General features: G+C 38.7%; 1 protein-coding gene across 1 annotated transcript in view; it reads left to right on the top strand.

Annotated features, from left to right (window-relative positions):
• Window positions 1-19,167, top strand: part of C6 (complement C6) — a 75,357-nt gene that overhangs the window by 45,045 nt on the left and 11,145 nt on the right. Inside the window, exons 7-14 of the mRNA XM_069095986.1 lie at window positions 459-699; window positions 2,400-2,522; window positions 5,562-5,728; window positions 9,156-9,381; window positions 11,596-11,767; window positions 11,960-12,071; window positions 14,807-14,939; window positions 16,727-16,915. Coding sequence (XP_068952087.1) covers window positions 459-699; window positions 2,400-2,522; window positions 5,562-5,728; window positions 9,156-9,381; window positions 11,596-11,767; window positions 11,960-12,071; window positions 14,807-14,939; window positions 16,727-16,915 — 1,363 coding nt within the window. The remainder of the gene's footprint in view (window positions 1-458; window positions 700-2,399; window positions 2,523-5,561; window positions 5,729-9,155; window positions 9,382-11,595; window positions 11,768-11,959; window positions 12,072-14,806; window positions 14,940-16,726; window positions 16,916-19,167) is intronic.

The raw sequence follows: 19,167 nt of genomic DNA, 5'->3' as shown, positions 1-19,167 counted from the left end.
GAGAGACAGACAGAGACAGAGACAGAGACAGAGACAGAGAGACAGAGAGAGAGACAGAGAGAGAGAGAGAAATATGGATTTCATTTCCAGCCTCACCATGATTTTCTGAAACATCTTGGCTATTCAATGCTTTTGAGCTCTGCTTTTTTCTTGCATCAACCTGAAAGGAGAGGAATATCTGCCATGGATCCCTACCAAGTCCCATAACTGATATCATCGACATAATCTCATCTAGGAAATACCCTGAACACCATGGAATAAAGGTGTTCCTTCAATGTGAAATTGTTTTGAATTTCTTATGCACAATAAATGCTACATAAAACCAAGTTTGCTCCAAGACCTTTAGCTTAGAGAGTCAACATTACTGGGGGAATAAAGAAGAATATGGCCCCTGGAAGCTCTGTAAGTGACTGCCTCCAGCTTCCATTAATCCCAATGCTCTTCTGCTTTTTCTTTAGGATTCCAGTTTTATTAGGGTCCATAAAGTAATTTCTGTCCTCAACTTTACGATGAAACCCACAGAACTGCAACTCTCAGACGTCTTTCTGAAGGCACTTAACCATCTGCCTCTCCAGTATAATTATGCCTCATATAGTCGTTTATTTGATGACTTTGGGACTCATTATTTCACTTCTGGTTCTATGGGAGGTACCTATGACCTCCTTTATCAATACAGCCGGGAAGAACTGAAGAATTCAGGTAAGGTCCCTTTTACCCTGTCATCATGGTGAGGTACAGGTGAAGGGATCTAGAATCATAGGATTTAGGTGTGGGAAGGATCTCAGGAATTATGTAGCCCAACCCCCTAATTTTATGAATGAGAAAACTAAGGCCTAGAAATGGAACCAACTTACAAATATCTGTAGCTTATCTCATATTCATAATCAGGTTTAAGGGGTAGAAAATAGCAACTTAAAATGCTTGGATTTCAATAAATACCATTCTCTACTTAAAATAGAAGGGGCAATGGGGTCTCTTTTTCTCTCCTATCCAAGTATGGGAAAGATCTGTAATGTAGGGAACTCTTTCTTTGGGCCTTCCTTCCACCAATGTAGCTCACAGCACTCCATACCTTGGGAGGTGAGTCACCTAGAGAAGTGTCTGAGACACATTTGAGATTAAGTGATTTACTCAGGGTCAAAGCTCTAGTAAGAGTCAGAAGCAGGATTTAAGCCTAGGGCTTCCTGACTCCAAGACCAGCACTATATTTCACTATATTGGCCTCACCTAGAGATCATAATGACTTTTAATTAACCAAATTAAATTCCATAATAATTTAAATGTAAGGAGGTGGATATGGCCTCAGGTTTGTGAGTTCACATGTCAGCAGAAAAATCTCTTTTTTGGATTTTTGTAGCAGCCCTAAGTGAATCTTCTAACCACAGAATCATAGATGTTAGATATAAGAACTGAATGGACCCTAGGGGCCATCTAGTATAGCCCTTTATTTTATAGATGGTAACTTTTGGCCATGGAAGTCATGTGACTTGCCAAGGTCACGTGGTGAGTTGGTAGCAGAGTCAAGACTTTAAGCCATGTTTCCTGACTCTCATATCAGTACTATTTTCCCCACTTTTGATTAAGGCTTTTCATCCTTTTTTGTATTAAGGACCCTTTGGTAGTCTGGTGAAACCTATGGGAACACTTTTTAAGAATAATGCCTTTAAATACATAAAATGCATAATATTACAAAGGAAATCAATTACATCATAGTTATAAAAACTTTTTTAAAGTCACAACCTAGATTAAGAACCTCTGCTTTAGATGTAAGTCGTTATCCTGGAGAGCATACTTAATTTGTAGTCATAGGACCTGAGTTCCAATCCAACTTTGCTGTTTACTAGATATATGACCTTGAGAAAATCACTTAACACCTTTGGGTCTCAGTTACTTCACCTTAAATAAGGGGGTTGGACCAGATGACAGCTAAGGTGCCTTCCAGCTCTAAACCTATAATCCCGAAATGATGTAATTTCAGCTAAATAATACTGTTAGCCAAAACCTCTGTTTTAGAAGGATTTTAATGTGCTCATGTTAAAAAAAAGTAAATCAAATCAGTAACTGCATCTTCTTTGACTTAACTCCCTATTGTAACTACTACAGGCATCAAATTCAGTGTAGAGCAAAGGGTAAGATTGTGTCAATAACTTTGGGATAAATATGGTACAAAAACCTGGGTCTTTGACATGCCCCTATACAAGAATAAGATATTTCTAAGGTATATCTGGATCACATTCAACCTGGCAGAACTTTCAGTTGCCTCTCAAAGTACCAGGTGGGCATGAAAGCAGCCAGCCTCATTCTCATCTTGCCACTGGTGGGGACTGGAAATGGAAGTGAGTTTCTCCATTCCCTGGCGGGATTATTCTCAGGGTTTGCTCTGCTTGTGTCCTTCCCAGGCTTAACAGAGGAAACATCCCAACACTGTGTCTACATTGAGACTGTCAAGTGGTGGTTCTTCTTCAAGAAGAAGCAAGTAGAAAACAGGTGCACCTCAAACACAATGTCAGAACACTATGAAGGTAATAAGCAAAAAGACCCAGTGGTATTTGGTCATTTCTCCTGTCAGCTTTCTCTCTTCTAGACTAAACAGTTCCTTCAGCCCATCCTCAAATCACCTAACCTTGAGGTCCTCAAGCATCCTGTTTATCTCCCTTTGAACACTTCCCTACTTATTACTGTGGCTTCTTGAAATGTGGCATTCAGAACTCACCACACCCAGGCTGGTACAACAGGGATATCACTGCCCTTCTTCTGGATACCATGATTGTCCCAATGTAGCCTAAGGTAGCCCTGGCTCTTTGGCTGCTATATCTTGCTGTTGACTTCTACTCAGCTTGCAGTCCACTAAAAATTCATGATTCTTTTTTCACCTGATGACCAGCTATCTGACCATGCTTTATGCCTCACTCATCAGGAACTTGTAAAATTGATTTTTTTTAATTCCAAGGGTAAGATTTTACATTTCTCTGTATTAAATCCCATCTTGCTAATTTAAGCCATCAGTTCTAGCCTGTTGACATCTTACATATATCTGGGCTTATTTACACCTTTCCACTCCTTCATCCCAGGGTTTGGTTTAATTGCTATATGCTGTTTTAAGCCTGGAGAACAAAAACCATGACTGTGATTTACCTAGGACCACTAAGGGTCAGATTAAATCTTCTAGCCATGAACCACATTAGCTGCCCTTTCTTTACCAAATAACCATTAGTTGTTTTCTGGTGTTTAAAAATTTAATTCTCGAAGGTTAAATGTTATTGAGGCAACATTAGACATGTCAGAACTCATCTTTCAAGGCTAGTGTCAAGGTCTTGAGCATTAAGGCAAGAAAGATCATAGTTAAGCAAGACCTAGAGATTAAATGGGGTAGATCAAGTGATTGGGGTTTGTTTGCAGTACAGTAATACCATGAAATGTAGGCAGGCAGGTAAGTAGTTGACATTAAGTAAATATAGGACTAGGTAAAGGGTGGATGTGTAAGTAGAAAGGCAAGGCACAGCAGAAGAAGTTTATGCTATTAAGTCAGAGTGAAGCCCATTGGCAGAAAGTCTTGATCAGCAAGGTCTGGTACTAGAGATTTTCAAGTAAAGACTTGAAGATCCCTTGTCAAAGATGAAGAAGAAAGCATTCCTATGTATGTATAGGTTGGACTTGATGGCCCCTGAGGTCCCTTTTCCATTTTAGATTTTATGATTATGTACACAAGTAGTTATTTCATCAGACAGAACATGGAATCAAACTATCCTTCAATAAATAGGCATCTAGGCAGATAGATAATAAATTTTGGAGAGTTCTAACAATAGATAATTAGGCAGAGGGACAGAGTTTCCACCATAGGGCACAGGGCACTGGAAGAATTTGGACAGAATGTAGAAAGGCACTACTACATCATCCAAGGAACTTGAATACTAATCAACTAATCAATGAACCATATTTGTTAAGTCCTTACCATGTGCCAGGCATTGTGCTAAGCACTGGGGATACAGTTAGTAAAAAAGGAGATAGTCCCTGCCCTTAATGATCTTACAATCTGACAAGGAAGTAAAATCGCAAATGGAGGCAGAAAAGTATGTGTGTCTGGAGATGGTGGGGGAAATGGAGCGCCAGGATCTACCTGGCACAGTGGTATCTTATTCCATCGAGTTGAAACAAGGAAGAGCAGCAGATGCCAAGTGGAGTGGTCTGAGAGTCCAGTTTCTGCCCTCTGTAAAGGAAGGCATTGGAAGGTATTGGTGCTCCAGACTCCAGCCTTCCAAACCAATGGGGAGAGAAAGCTGAGAGAGATGGATTCAATCCAGACTTTAGTTAGCAGTTATATGGTGGTGAATTTAGAAAGGATGAGCTGGGAGGGGGAATCTTGTTCCACAGAACTGAAGCCATGGCAGTAGATGCAGTGTGTGGTGGGAAAATGAACCACTACATCATCTCAAGGAGGTTATGATCAAACAGGGGAGGCCAAAAGTATATCTATAAGTTCATACAGTATAAATATAAGAAAAATAAATGCAAGAAAACCCACACTTTTCTGCCTCTGTTTGTGAGTTGTCTCCCCTGTTAGATTCTAAGATCACTAAGGGCAGGGACTGTCTTCTTTTTCATTAAGTATTAATTAACAAATTAATTAACAATGTTAAATACAAGGTAGTGTGGGAGGGAAGGAACAAGCAAATCAACTAAGATAGAGTCTGAATTATTGGAGAAAATGGAGCTTTGGGTGAGTTATAGTCACAGAAAATAAAGTAAGAGATGAAATACTGAAATATTGGCACAGGCTTTTTGCTAGGCTGACTTGAAAGTAAGCCATCAAATCTATGGCTCTGTTAAACTTTATTTCCCCTGCCTAGGTGACAGGTTAGATCCCATGATCAAAATTAAGCTAAGTCAGCCATTGGAAGTAAGCAATTCCTAGTCATTGGTTGTGAAGAAATCTAAGGGCAGGAGTCAAAGCGATCGTTAGAGAGAAAGTCACATGAACGTAGGACCATAGATTTAGAACTGGAAGGGACATTTGAGGTCTCTATAGCCTAACCCTCTCCCCTTGCTCTTCATTTTACACATGACTTGACCAGGGTCACACAGGTGACAGTGGCAGAGTCAGGATTTGAACCCAACTCTTTTGACTTCACTTTCTTTTAAATAAATCTTATTTAAATTAGCTCCTTCAATTCAGTTAATTATCTTTTTAGTTAAATGGCTTCTTGACCCTTTCTTTTAAGCTTAAGAATATTTTCTTTTCCATCTTACCCCAAACTTTGATGCTCCAACATTGTTATTACTTACATTATATGAATAGTATTATTCCCTGGGATAGAGGCATGAGAGTCTATCAATTAAAAGGCAGAAGTTAGGCATCACAGCATAAGCTCTCTTTGAAAACAAAGTATACTTCACCTTTCATCCATGGTACAGTGAGGATAAATTTTGCATTTTTAAGTGATGACCCATAGCCATGAATTATCTCTATCAGTCTCCCCACCATACAAATAGGCAGATTTTTATTTTAAAGTACAAAACTGCAATAGATTTGAAGGGACAATCTCATTGAAACCCCTCCATAGGCTCATTTTTGCAGGGAGCTGAAAAATCCCTGTCTCTGGTCCGAGGAGGAAGGAGTGAATATGCTGCAGCTTTGGCATGGGAGAAAAAAGGAGCCTCTCCAGAAGAGACTATATTTACTGAGTGGCTGCAGTCCGTGAAGGAAAACCCTGCTGTTGTTGACTTTGAGGTAAAGCTTAAAGCATGATTGATTAATGGTCAGCAGGGGCAGTCATTCTCAAGCAAATAAAAGCCAACTTCCTACAGTCCATTTCCCCTTCTCCTTGCCTTCTCCCAGTCAGTAAAGGAAATACAGTCTTCTCTTTAGTGCGATTGCAGACTGTCGTTTTCCCTCAGACGTGAAATTGAAATGATATTGCTTTTGTTACCCAAACAAGTATTTTGGATAACACTATTTAGAATTCAGGGTATGCCTCAAATATATTTGAATATCCAACAGAGGAAACCTATTGCATAAGAAAGCTCAAACTTGTACAAATATTACTTGTTATCACACTGGGCATACTGTAATATCTAATTTCTACATTTTTTTTTATCAGATGAACTTTCTTTTGTATTCATGGATAACTGAATGGGGGAAAATATTTCTCCAGGACCATTTGGTTTCCAGATTTTACTGTTCTTGGTTTCATTGATTAGAAGTGATCATTAGGTCATAGAGTGGAACTGGAAAGGATGTCACAGGCCATTTGACCCAACCTACTCACTTTACTGACGTGACCCAGGGGTGACTTGTGGTTTGCCATTTCCTTTTCCAGTGGATTAAAGCATGCAGATGTTAAGTAATTTGCCCAGGATCACATAGCTAGCAATTCTCTCAGGATGGATTTGAACTCAGATTTTCCTGACTCCACGCCCACCCACTGAGCCATCTAACTGCCTCTTACAGTAGATATAAGAAGGGCGGGGGGGAACAGCTAGGTGGCACAGTGAATAGAGCATCGGCTCTGGAGTCAGGAGGACATGACTTAACACTTACTAGCTGTAAGTTGTATTGCCCTGCCTTCCCTCCTCCAAAAAAAAAAAAAAAAGAGTGTCACAGGTGAGTTTTGAACCAGGGTCCTCACATTCCAGAATCTGTACTATTCTGCCTCCACTGCCCCAATCTACTTGGGTATTTCTGCACTTAGCACAGTGCCTGGAACTTATTAAGTGTTTAATAAATGCTTATTGACTATTGGCTGATTGACTACTATAATTCCATGAAAGGAGGTCATCTCTTCTAGAGTTGATAGAGGGCCCCATAATGGTGGTGTGAGTTTAAACTGGTTCACTAACAAGAGTCATTGTTAAATTTTCAGCAAACACTACAAATCAGGGCTTGATTTATTATTTTGTTGATTGTTGATGAATAAAATGATAATGATGCAGATTAAACTGAAAAGTGTGTCCTTCATGTATTAAGCATTACCCGTTGTCAGTCATTTATCAGCATACCCCTGGCTGGAAGGGACCTTAGAAGCCATCTGGTTCAATCCCTTCATTTTATAGATGAGGAACTGAGACAGAGGTTGGGTGACTTGCCCAAGGTCACACAGTTAGTAAGTGTCTGAGTCAGGATTTGAGCCTAGGTTTTCCTACATTTTCAACTCCAGTACTCTATCCATTATACCAAGCCACCTCTCTACAGATCATCTAAAAATTATGTTTCTATCTGGTTACCTTGTAAACAGAGCCACTTCCATAAATGGGATCCAAAAAAGGATGTAATATTTTCTTTGAGTAAGGTTTCTTTCTTTTTTTTCAGTAGGTTTTCTTTGAGTAGGTAATTAAGGCCCCTTGGAAGTTAGGTCTTATTTGCATGTAGTATTAAGAATGATCATTTATGCCTTATGGAGAATAGAGACCAGAAAGTGTAGCTTGGTTGTGTTTTACACACTACAGAAAATAACTACTTCAGGGTTCAAGCCCGTCACACCAAAAATGGCCTCACTGCTTCCTAGTAGTTCTTTTTCCTTATTATCATTAACTCTGCTTTCATCCTACTGCTTTGTTTATTTCCTCATCTTTTGCTATTGCATTCCTCCTCATAGCTGCACCAGAAGCCAAAATATCAAGGTCAGAAGACTTTCTTTCAGACTCACTCCCGTCCCCTTCCAGAGTCTCTACTCAGATGAGACCTTGTAAGGTTTTAGCAGAGGGACCCGGCCTCATTAGTTGCCTGACTCAGAGTTAGTTAGCTTGCTTTTATTAGGTGCCTACTGTGTGCCAGGCATTGTCCTACACACTGTCCTTCGTATAGGTACTTCTGAGAATTGCATAAGACCATAGCATGGAGTTAGTTTAGAGACTATCACTTCCTGATGAAGTGATGAAGCAATTCCTAAGAGGGTGGAAGGGGCATATGATGATGTGTCTTAGAGAAGGCAAAAATTGCAAGAGAGAGAGAGAAAGAGAGAGAGAGAGAGAGAGAGAGAGAGAGAGAGAGAGAGAGACTGACTTCCTTTTGTCAAAAAGAAGGGCAGACAAATCCTCCACTTTCCACAACAAACCTTTGGATGACTTCCCTCCAGAATGACATGACCTGAATGAGAGTTTATGTCATTCCTCTTAAATGAGAACTTTCTGCAACTTTTCTCTTTCATTCCAACAGACTTCTATGCTGATAGAACATCTAGTCAAAAGTGATTAGGCTCCTACTGCCAAAATGATTCTCCTAAAGCATCCGCAGTGAGTCATTCAATGAAGATTTATTAAGTGGCCACCATATGATAAGCACCATACTCATTCTGGGGATACAAAAAAATGCAAGATGGTCCTTGTCCTCAAGGAGTTTGCAATCCAATGATGGAACATAAGACACAAAAATAAACTAAAAAAGAAAGGGGGAAGGGATGGCTAGGTGGCACAGTGAATAGAGCACCAGCCCTGGAGTCAGGAGGACCTGAGTTCAAATCCAGCCTCAGATACTTCATACACACAAAAACTAGCCATGTGACCTTGGGCACTTAACCCCAATTGCCCTCCATAAAGCAAAGAAAAAAAAAGAAAGGGGGAAGGCACCCCCAAAGATAGAGAAGGCTAAAGGGATGCAGGTAGGTGGGAAATGAAGAATAGGCCTATCACCCCATTACTCGATAAACTACATTGGCTCTCTACTACATTCAGAATCAAATATAAAGTCAATTCTTCAGCATTTAAAGCCCCTCCACAACTTGGCTTCTGCCTTCCTTTCCGATATTCTTATGTTTTACTCCTCCATGCACTCTACAATCCATCCATATTGACCTGGTTGCTGATCCTCCAATAGGACGTTCCAGTTTCCAATCTCTGTACTTTCTCACTGGCAGTCCCCCATGCCTGAAATGTTTTCCTTCCTTTTCTCCACCTCTTAGAGTCCCTGACTTCCTCTTAGCTATCAAAGCTGTTCCCACCAGGATCACCTTCCATTTACTGTCTGTATTTTCTCTGTATCTATTTATGTGATTATATTGTTTTCCCATTAGAATGTCACCTTCTTGAAAGAAGGGACTTTTTTTGACCTTGCTTTGTGTCCCAGGTGCTTAGCTTACAGTGTCTGGTACATAGCAAGTGCTTAATAAATGCTTATTGTTTGATTGAACGACTGATTACTTGTCTTTGTGATTTTCTCTCAGCTGGCATCCATCTTGGACTTAGTGAAAAATATTCCCTGTGCTGTAACAAAACGGAAAAATCTCAAGAAAGCTCTTCTTGAATATGCTGAAAAATTTGATCCTTGCAAATGTGCCCCGTGCCCTAACAATGGCCGACCCACACTCTCAGGAACCGAGTGCCTCTGTGTGTGTCAGAGTGGTACCTACGGCGAGAACTGTGAGAAGCGAGCCCCAGACTACACATCCAGTGGGTATCAGTGCTTTCTTGTGAAATAGCCATGTTCTTTCTAAAATATTTTTTAAGACAGATGAAAACAACTCCATCTTGTGTAAAATCCTCTTAGAGAACATCTTTGAAAGTTTCATAAATAGTCTGAAGACTTTGAGCTTCCAGGCAGGAGATGGGGAAAGGGAAGGGCACAAGATTTTTATTAAGTGCCTACTGTGTGAGATACTGTGCTAGTCACTAAACAAAGGTTATCTCATTTGATTCCCACAACAACTCTGGGGAATAGGTGCTATTATCTTCATTTAACAGCACAGAAAACTGAGGCAGACATGCAGACAAAGCTTAAGTGACTTGCCCAGGGTCACACAACTAGTAAGTTGCACTTGGCTGCCTAAGTAATAGAAAAAATGAAACTGAACTTGTAAAGGAGAGTGAATTCAAACTGAGCTATGGTGTTTAGGCCAGTGACAGATAAAAGTTTTTCTGGTCTTCTTTTTTTTTTGCTTTTGGGAGGGCAGTTGGGGTTAAATAACTTGCCCAAGGTCACACGGCTAGTTTTTGTGTGTATGTGTGTGTGTGTGGGGGAAGGTTAAGTGCCTGAGGCCGGATCTGAACTCAGGCCCTCCTGACTCCAGGGCCAGTGCTCTACTCACTGTGCCACCTAGCTGCCCCTACTGCTCTTCTCTTACAATACCGTGGATTTACAACTCTTGGGGTCTTTTATTTATTGATCCACTCATCCATTTTCTATATTCAACAAACATTTGTTAAACTCCTACTGTGTGTAAATCATTGTGTTTTAGCATTGGGAGACATAGAACATTTAGATAAAACACTTTAGCCTGACTTTGTTTTGCTTCCAGTCCTTTTTTTTATCACAAGACTGAATTCATGTATTGCTTTTTTTGTACTGAAGCAGCCAATGCAAGCCCCATTTTTGGAGAGTCCTTTGCTTAGTAGAAGCATTTATATTAAGAATAGTTCATCATAACCCTTTTTTCTTGCATGTTTAAAGTTGAATTTTCTTTAAAGCATAACTGTGTAACTTCATATTTTGCTGCTAAGAGTTCAACAGTATTTCTCCCCCTACTTTGCAGCTTTTGCAAGAAGTCTTACTGGATTTATCAACTCCTCCCCCTCCCTCTTGATTATTTCTAGAAATAATTATTAGCACCTGGACAGGGCAGACTTCCCACCTGAAATAATAGCTGCCTTCCAAGGTCATTAAATCTGTACCATATTTAGTCTAATTTTGAGAAACTCTACAGTTTCCTGTCTCAATAGCCATTACCTGCATCTAGGGCTGCTAAAGGTGTTAAATGTGTACCAAGTGAGAGCTATCCAAAAGACCAATTATGAACTCAGAAAGTTGCTCCAAAAGTTTAGTTACATGCATGTTGGTGAATTAGCTATACACAACAATCTTTAGGATTAGATGGAAAGTGAGATTTTTATAATCAGGATTTTTTCTCTATATAAGCAAGTACTTGGTGACATATCACACTCTGTTGAACATCTGTTTCCAGTTTTCTATTTGTGCCTACTGTGGTAAAAGGGTTCTGTAATATTGAATGACATTCTCAAGCAGTAAGAGTAAAGACCATACCCACAGACATCTGAGGCAATGATTCTCCTGTGGCCGCTTCATGGAAAATTAAAGGTCAATCACTCTTTGCTCTTCTATCGGACAAACTAGAACCAAGATCTAATTGGTACCCACTTACTATAGGTTCTATCAAAGCATTCTTTATTCCCATTTATGGACAACTTCTCTATCATTTCTGATTATATATAAATCTATAATTTACTGTTTTTCAGTAGCGTGGCTAGTCTAATGTCTCTCCCTGAGGAAGAGTGAAATGAGCCCTTCTCCATCAGTAGTTTCCGTTATATTGTATTAGACAGTGAACCCTTTAAGGGTAGGCATTGGTTTTTTACCTTTCTCTGTATCCCCAATGCTTAACACATAGTTGGTGCTTTAAATGCAATTGACTGACTATTGACTGACTGACTGACTGACTGACTGGGATGGGTGCCACCTGTGTGATCTGAAAAGCAGTAGCCATTCATATTGTCTCCCCATCCCACTCCCTAGAGAAATTTTTTGTCTAATACCTAATTATGCTGTTATTCCTGCCCCTTATTTGCTAATGAGTCACAATTATGGTCTCTTCATCCAGAGATCTTGGGAAGAGTTAGTCAAGTCCCTAGTTATGTCTCTTCTTATCCCAGATGAAATTGATGGTGCCTGGAGTTGCTGGTCCCCATGGAGCCCGTGTGATGTGACTTATAAAAGAAGAAGGACCCGTGAATGTAACAACCCTTTGCCCCAGAATGGGGGGAAGCCTTGTGTAGGAGAGCAAGAACAAGAGGAGGACTGTTCTTTTTCAATATTTGAAAACAGGTGAAGAATGGGAAGGAATTAGGGATTTTTCCTTCCCTGACGTGAGTGATGGATGTACTCCTAAGCACTTTCATAAGATATGATCAGTGTCTGACATATTTTGAAAGATAGCCCTGGTGAGGCATTGGGTTTTTATTCTCTAATTTTCTTTAAAACACACACATGCACATAAATGCCTTTTTATTTCTCCAGGGGAGATCTCTGCATAAATGATGATGAAACCCTAAAAGAGGTAGATATTGATGAAGTTGATCCTGAGTCTGGATGTGTTAAACCCATTCCTCCTGAAAATGGATTCCTCAGGGTGAGCTACCCAAGCCATGTTCTAAGTTAATGTTAGGGCCTTAGGCACAGAGGAAAATGAACAAACTTGAAACTTGGACCACTTCTGAGAACAGGTGTGTGTCTGCTTTCAGTAAGTCCCTGTAGATTTAAAAAGAGTATACAAAAACTTTGAAACCCTATGCTCCCATCCCATGTCTGAATTTACAGGTTATGTCCATCCCTACCTTTCCGTTTCCACCTGAGTAACTCAGGAACAAAAGAAATAGACTGTATCCATCCCCACTCCCCTACTCTCATTCATATGCCTCTCCCACACCTGTCCACCCTCTCCCACCCCAACTTCATTGGAAGGTCAATCAACCTTCTCTTTCCCTTTAGTCATGAAATGTGGTTGATGGTATGTGATGTGATGGAGGGCTGAACTCAAATCCATGTAAACTTGGATAATTTGGCAGTGCTTTCATTAAGTCTTCCTTGCCTACTTCCAGGTCTGGGAAAATTATGTAAGGCCAAAAGGATGTCCTGTAGTTTGACTAGTCAAAGATGTTGGATCTGTAACTGTTAGTAGCCACTTCACTCCAAGGGAAAGAATAGTTATTAAAATGTCTACAATTTTATTAATTATACAATTTTAAATTGATTTCCTCAACATACCTATGTAGTGTAAACCCAGTAGAATGCCATCCTCAGTGTAGGACTCTACCCAACAATAATACTGAAATTGTTAGAAAGAATCCTGTCCACCAGACCTTGTAGACATATTTCTATAGGTAGGGTAGAGTTAAGGGTATGCTGTATCTTGCTCACAAAACTCAATTTAAAAATTTTAAGTCTTCAATATGAGCATTTACATCTCAGAAATCAACAAATATAACAAATTAGGGTTTGACTTGCTGTCTTGTTGATTATCTAAACCTAAGAAAGTGATGGATAACATATTAATAAAGTTGATTAAATTTAAAAGTTTGGCATGTTTACATTTCCCTCTTCATCACCCCGCAGCCAACACCATTGAATAGAATAATGAGTTACACGTGATTATAGAAGATTGAATGAACAAGAAGACTGTTTTGTTCAATATTTAAAAATAAGGGGGAGGATGGGGAGGAACTAGGGCTTTCTCTTCCCTGACCTGGGGCATGGAGGTACTTTTCAGTATCAGTATCTTGCTTATGTATGGTGAGTACCTGACATTTTGAGAGATAAAGAGTAAGTTATCCTGCAGTCTAACATGAACCCATAAAGATTTTTCTTTTGCCCTAGATTTTCCCAAGATTCGACAAAAATAATTTTAAACTCTACAATTAAAAAGAAATGGAAATGTATTAATGGATTAGTCCAATGGCTATTTTATAAAATGAGCTCCCAAATGCTACCTATTTTTATACTCAAAAGCACATTCAACTTTTGTTCTTTGGGATCTCTATAATTTAGTTTAAAGATCAGAGTGTGTCTACTAGGTTGTCTTTATATAGCAAATGGCCTTTGCAAGAAAAGTGTTCTGCAAAAGTAATAAATACTGACCTACTCTAACAAACTCTTCCTGGTACCTTTGAGATAGGATCCATCAAAGGTAGACACTATGCTGAATTCCAGTCATGTTGTACCATGGTGAGACCTTTGATCAGAGACCAATATATGTCAAGCCCTCCATGTGGAGCCAAGAACAGGGATGTCAGATTCAGCTTCCTTTTGCAACTGATTTGACAGAGTAGGGTTTAAAAGTTGATTATTACATTCATTAGAGTTTAGGATCCCTGAGGGCAGGAAACTTGTCTTATTTCATCTTTAACTACTAAATAGCCAACATAGTTCATTGAAATCTATTGGGCATTTAACAAATAGATGTTTGTTGAGTTCAGTTGAAACCCAGGTCCATAGGATCTGCTTCTTTGATTGAAGTGGTGAACAGTAAATATCATAAAATACTACTACAAGTGTTAGCCACTTGGGTTCCATAGATAGGTTGCTGGGTGCATTCTCCTTTCAGCTGCTCAGCATCCCTGCTCCAGCTGCCACACTCCCAAGTTCTGATTCAGGAGTATATGTCATTTAGTCATGTATTTAGTCCCTAACTACTTGACCAGGCTCCTCAAGGAAATTACTTTCTACTAGAAAGATGCAACAACACATGGAAGGGGCAGGGAATGATGTTCAAGGAAAACAGCTTTGATCTAGGCAGTTAAAGGGCTGGTAAGGGGAAATTTAAAAACAGTCAATTGTCATTCCCTTGATTATTTTTCCCTGAGAGAGAAGTTAAAAATTGAAAGGAGGGAGAGAATGGTACAAGCAGGGTTACAGAGGCAGATGGTGAGGTAACTTTTTTGACTAGGTCTTGGTACTGAAGAATAGTTAAATGCTGTGGGACCAGCTAGGTATAGGGGACAGAAGTGAGGAATGAATCACTCGTTTTCTAATCTAGGCAATCTAACCTTCACTTGACTGAAAAGTGGGTGGAATAACTCCTTCTGATGTGGAGCAATAAGGTCTCCGGTGTTCTGGATCAAAAGGGTCAGTGTTTCTTGTAGGGAAAAAGAGATAATGGCAGGGGAGATGTGAAGACACCCTCTCTGATGAAGCCCTGGTTTTCCTGGCTGGAAGGATATCATCTCTATTTCCATCAATACACCGATTTCTAATCAATCTAGAAGCTCTCGAGGAGCTGGGAATGCTTGTGGCTCATTATTGGCAGTAATGTTATGACAGTATCACAAAACCTCTGAGTTGGATTTCTGGGTTTTATTTGGTTTGTAGAGTGAGAAGAGACTGTATTCTGTTGGAGAAGAAGTCGAAGTTGCCTGTATGATGGGCTTCAATCTTGTTGGGTACCCATACCTCAGGTGTTTACCTGACCAAACCTGGAGACAAGAAGATGTGGAATGCCAAAGTAAGGATATGTGAATAGATTTTAAAATAACCTATAATCTCCAGGCTTAAAGGGGACCAAGGAAGCCTCTAGTCAAGCCACATCATTTTAGAGATGCCCAGAGAGATAAACAACCCCAAACCAGAGTAACAAAATCAATTTTTAAAAAGTCAGCAAAAAGAGAATGTGATTCACTATTAGGTAGATTAATGAATCTGATTGTTTTTGGCCAGCCAAAACAAGTGAATGAACTTTTGTTTTCATTAGTTAGTCTTTTTTTTTGATAAAGCAATTGAGGTTAAGTAACTTGCCCAAGGCTACACGGCCAGTTTTTTTTTTGTGTGGGTGTTAAGTATCTGAGGCCAGAACTGATCCCTGGTTCTCCCGACTTCGGGGCCAGCGCTCTTACTCACTGTGCCACCTAGCCGCCCCAAGTTAGTCTTTTTTTTTTTAAATAAAATTTTGTAACTTTGGGTTTTTTGTCACCTACCTTTTCCAATGTATCCCAGCATTCATCCTTCCCAAAGAGCCTTTCTTTATAAAAAATAAAAGAGGCAAAAAATAAAATTAGTAAAACTTATCAGCATTTAAGATAGACATTTTTTAAATGACCCTAATTATTTTTGATACTTAAAATATTTGGTGTCCCTAGAGGTAAACTTTTTTTTAAGCATTAATTATAAAATTAATCTCCTTTCTAAGGGTCTTAATATTAATTACCTCTCTGATCCACACATCAGTGTCAAAAAATAACAGAAACAAAAACAAACTTTTTTTGGTCTTCTCCCATTGAAAGCTACATTATCTAAAAATTCCTACCAACTCTCCACAACTCCAAGGCTGTTCCTGATGTGTCTCCTCACAAGCTATTTGTTTTCCTTATTAGTCTCAATGCTTGTTGGTTGTTTGGCTGGTTGATAGTCATTTTAGCAATTAGTCCACATAGGCAAGGAGAGAGAGTGAGACTGAACAAGTCAATGTGTGACTCATTAGCAACTCTTTTAAAATGTCTATTCGGGAAGAAGATAGAAATTAGTAGTTTTCATTACACTTGAAAATTATTGATACATTACACTGTATTACTCATCTGCTTAGATAATTGAGAGGTGTTCTCTTAGGAATATAGTAAATCTAAGTCACATCCCTACCCTTAAATACCATCATCCCCACTGTACTACAGTATTGTAGCAGACATGACCAAGCCCTTTGGCATATGGAATGAGCACTGACTTTGGAGTTAGGAGATCTGGATTCTAATCTATCTTTTGAAATTCAATCCCTCTATGACCTTAGACATCTCTCTTTATCCCTCCCTCCATAGCCCTTAGTTTCCCCATCTGTAAAATGGCAATATTAATGCTTGCCTCACCAGGTTATTGTGAGGAATGAAAGAGATAATATCAACAACAAAAAGTCCTAAGTAGCTCAGAGGATCAGACCTGCAAAGGACTGTGGCTGTAATCTAGTTTCATCCCACAATTTTACAGGTTAGGAAATCAAAGTCCAAAGTCCATTAGGAAATGAAAAACTTGCCCAAGGTCACACAGGTAGTAAGCCATAAATCCAGAATCTGAACCCAGGTCCTCTGACTCCAAATCCTGTGCCATCAATTCCCTCTTGCTTTGTAGATTATTTAGTATGTGATATACAAATGAAAGCCATTAAATCCTAAGTCATCCATTAGGTTGTAATGTAACTAAGCAGATAGGAAATACATCCTAGTTCCCTTAAGTCACACAAAATCTGTTTATAATTATTAATATATGATTTTTCATATGACATGTTCATATCATTGTTTCTGTCTACAGGGGTAGGATGCCTAAAGCCATTTGTACAGGAAGGCTTTTCAATCACACCATATAAAAGTGTATATGACATTGGAGACACTATCAAACTCTCCTGCCCCCATGGCTTTGTCATTACTGGGCCATCAAATTACATATGTGGGAAAAAGTCCTGGGAGCCAGCTATTCCAAGTGCACTCACTTGCAAACAAGGTTAGTACCCTAGTTGTGAGACAAAACAAATAATATAGCATTGTCGGTGTGTGTTTTCCTTTTAATGTGCTTCTGTGGAACATGCATGATTGGTGCATACTACAAAATTGCAATGTATATTCCAGGCTGTGTTAACAATGATGTAAGCTGTGTGTATATATGCATACTTATGTATATATACATTGACTATGTATATATGTGTGTGTACATAAAGTGCATGTGTGTACATATATATAAAGTATGAATATGTATGTGTATACATGCATATATAGACATATATATATATATGTGTGTGCATAAATTATGTGGCGCAGTGAATAGAGCAACAGCCCTGGAGTCAAGAGGACCTGAGTTCAAATCCGGCCTCAGACACTTAACACAAAAAAACTAGCCATGTGACCTTGGGCAAGTCACAACCCCAATTTCCCTCTAAAAAGCAAAAAAAAAAAAAAGCAAAGTAGATCAAATAAAAAAGAGGTACAAATATTCACTGAAGAAAATAATTCCTTCAAAATTCTAATCGGCCAAATAGAAACTAATGATTCCATGAGACATTAAGGAACAAATTTTCAAAAAGTTAAAAGAATAGAAGAAAATGTGAAATATCTCATTGGAAAAACAACCTGATCTGGGAGATAGATCCAGGAGAGATAATTTAAGAATTATTAAGCTACCAAAATCTATGATAAAAAACTGTCTACACATCATATTTCAAGAAATTATCAAGGAAAACTGCCCTGATATCCTGGAAACAGAGGGAAAATTTTAATTGAAAATTTTCAACAGTCAACTCTTGAAAGAGATCCTAAAATGAAAACTCCCAGGAATATTCTAGCCAAATTCCAGAGCTCCCAGGTCAAGGAGAAGGTATTGCAAGCAGTAAGAAAGAAATAATTCAAGTATCATGGAGCCACAAACAGCTTCATATAAGATTTAGCAGCATCCACACTAAAGAAGGCAAATGAGCTAGGATTACAACCAAGAATAACCTATCTAGTAAAAATTAATATAATCCTTCAGGGTAAAAAATGGATATTTAATAAAATAGAGGACATTAAACATTCCTGAAGACCAGAGATAAATAGAAAAATTGACATTCAAACACAAGCTCAAGAGAACAAAAAAGTATATATGAAAGAGAAATCATAAGGACTCAGTAAGGTCAAACTGTTTATATGTGGGAGGATGATAATACAACCCCTAAGAACTTTGTTATTATTAGGGCAGTTAGGAGTTTACACGGACAGAGGTCATGAGTGTTAGTCAATTATATTAAGATGATCTCAAAAATGACATGGTGATAAAGAGGGAAGTACTGGGAGAAAGGAGAGGTAGAATGGGAAAGGTTTGCCAGGTGCTTAAGGAAGAACTTTTATAATGGAGAGAAGAATGAGGTGGCAGGCAATACTTGAACCTCACTCTCACTGGAATCAATGCAAAGAGGGAAGAATATATATATATAGACACACACTCAATTGGGTATAGAAATCATTCTTATCCAATAGGGAAATAGTAGAAGAAAGGCTATGAGATGGTATGTGGTGGGGATGATAAAAGGGAGAGCATATTAAGAGGTGCAGCGGTCAGAAATAAAACACACTTTTGAGGAGGGACAAAATAAAAAGAGGGATAGAAGGATAAATAGGAGAAAATAGGAAGGAAATACATAGTAATAATCAAAATTGTAAATGTGAATAGGATGAGCTCACCCATAAAACAGAAGCAGATAGGAGAATAGATTAAAAACCAGAATCTAACAATATGTTGTGTACAAGAGACATACTTGAAACAAAAAGACGCACACAGAGGTCAAAAAATGGACTAGAACAGAATGTATCATACTTCGGCTAAAGTAAAAAAAGGCAGGGGTATAGCAATCATGATTTCAGACAAAGCAGAAGCAAAAATAAACCTAATTAGGAAAAAATAATCAGGTAAACCATATTTTGCTAAAAGGTACCATAGACAATGAAGTAATATCAAAAAAATTTATAGCAAGTTTCTGTACTCAAGGACTCATTTCTCAAATATATAGGGAACTGAGTAAAATTTATAAAATAAGAGTCATTTCCCAAGTGGAAAGTGGTCAAAAGATAAGAAGAGGCAGTTCTCAAAAGAAGAAATCAAAGCTATCTACAATTTATATGCAAAATATTCTTAATCACTATTGATTGGAGAAATGCAAATTAAAATAACTCTGAGGTACCACCTCAAACCCATCAAAAATGACATACTGGAGGGCATGAGGGAAA

Source organism: Petaurus breviceps, unplaced genomic scaffold (assembly GCF_028583685.1).
Source record: "Petaurus breviceps papuanus isolate PSGF00001 unplaced genomic scaffold, PetGlider_PUasm1.0 229, whole genome shotgun sequence".
NCBI lineage: Eukaryota > Metazoa > Chordata > Mammalia > Diprotodontia > Petauridae > Petaurus > Petaurus breviceps.
The sequence above is the reverse complement of the archived record's forward strand: the minus strand, read 5'-3'. Positions and strand labels throughout refer to the sequence as shown.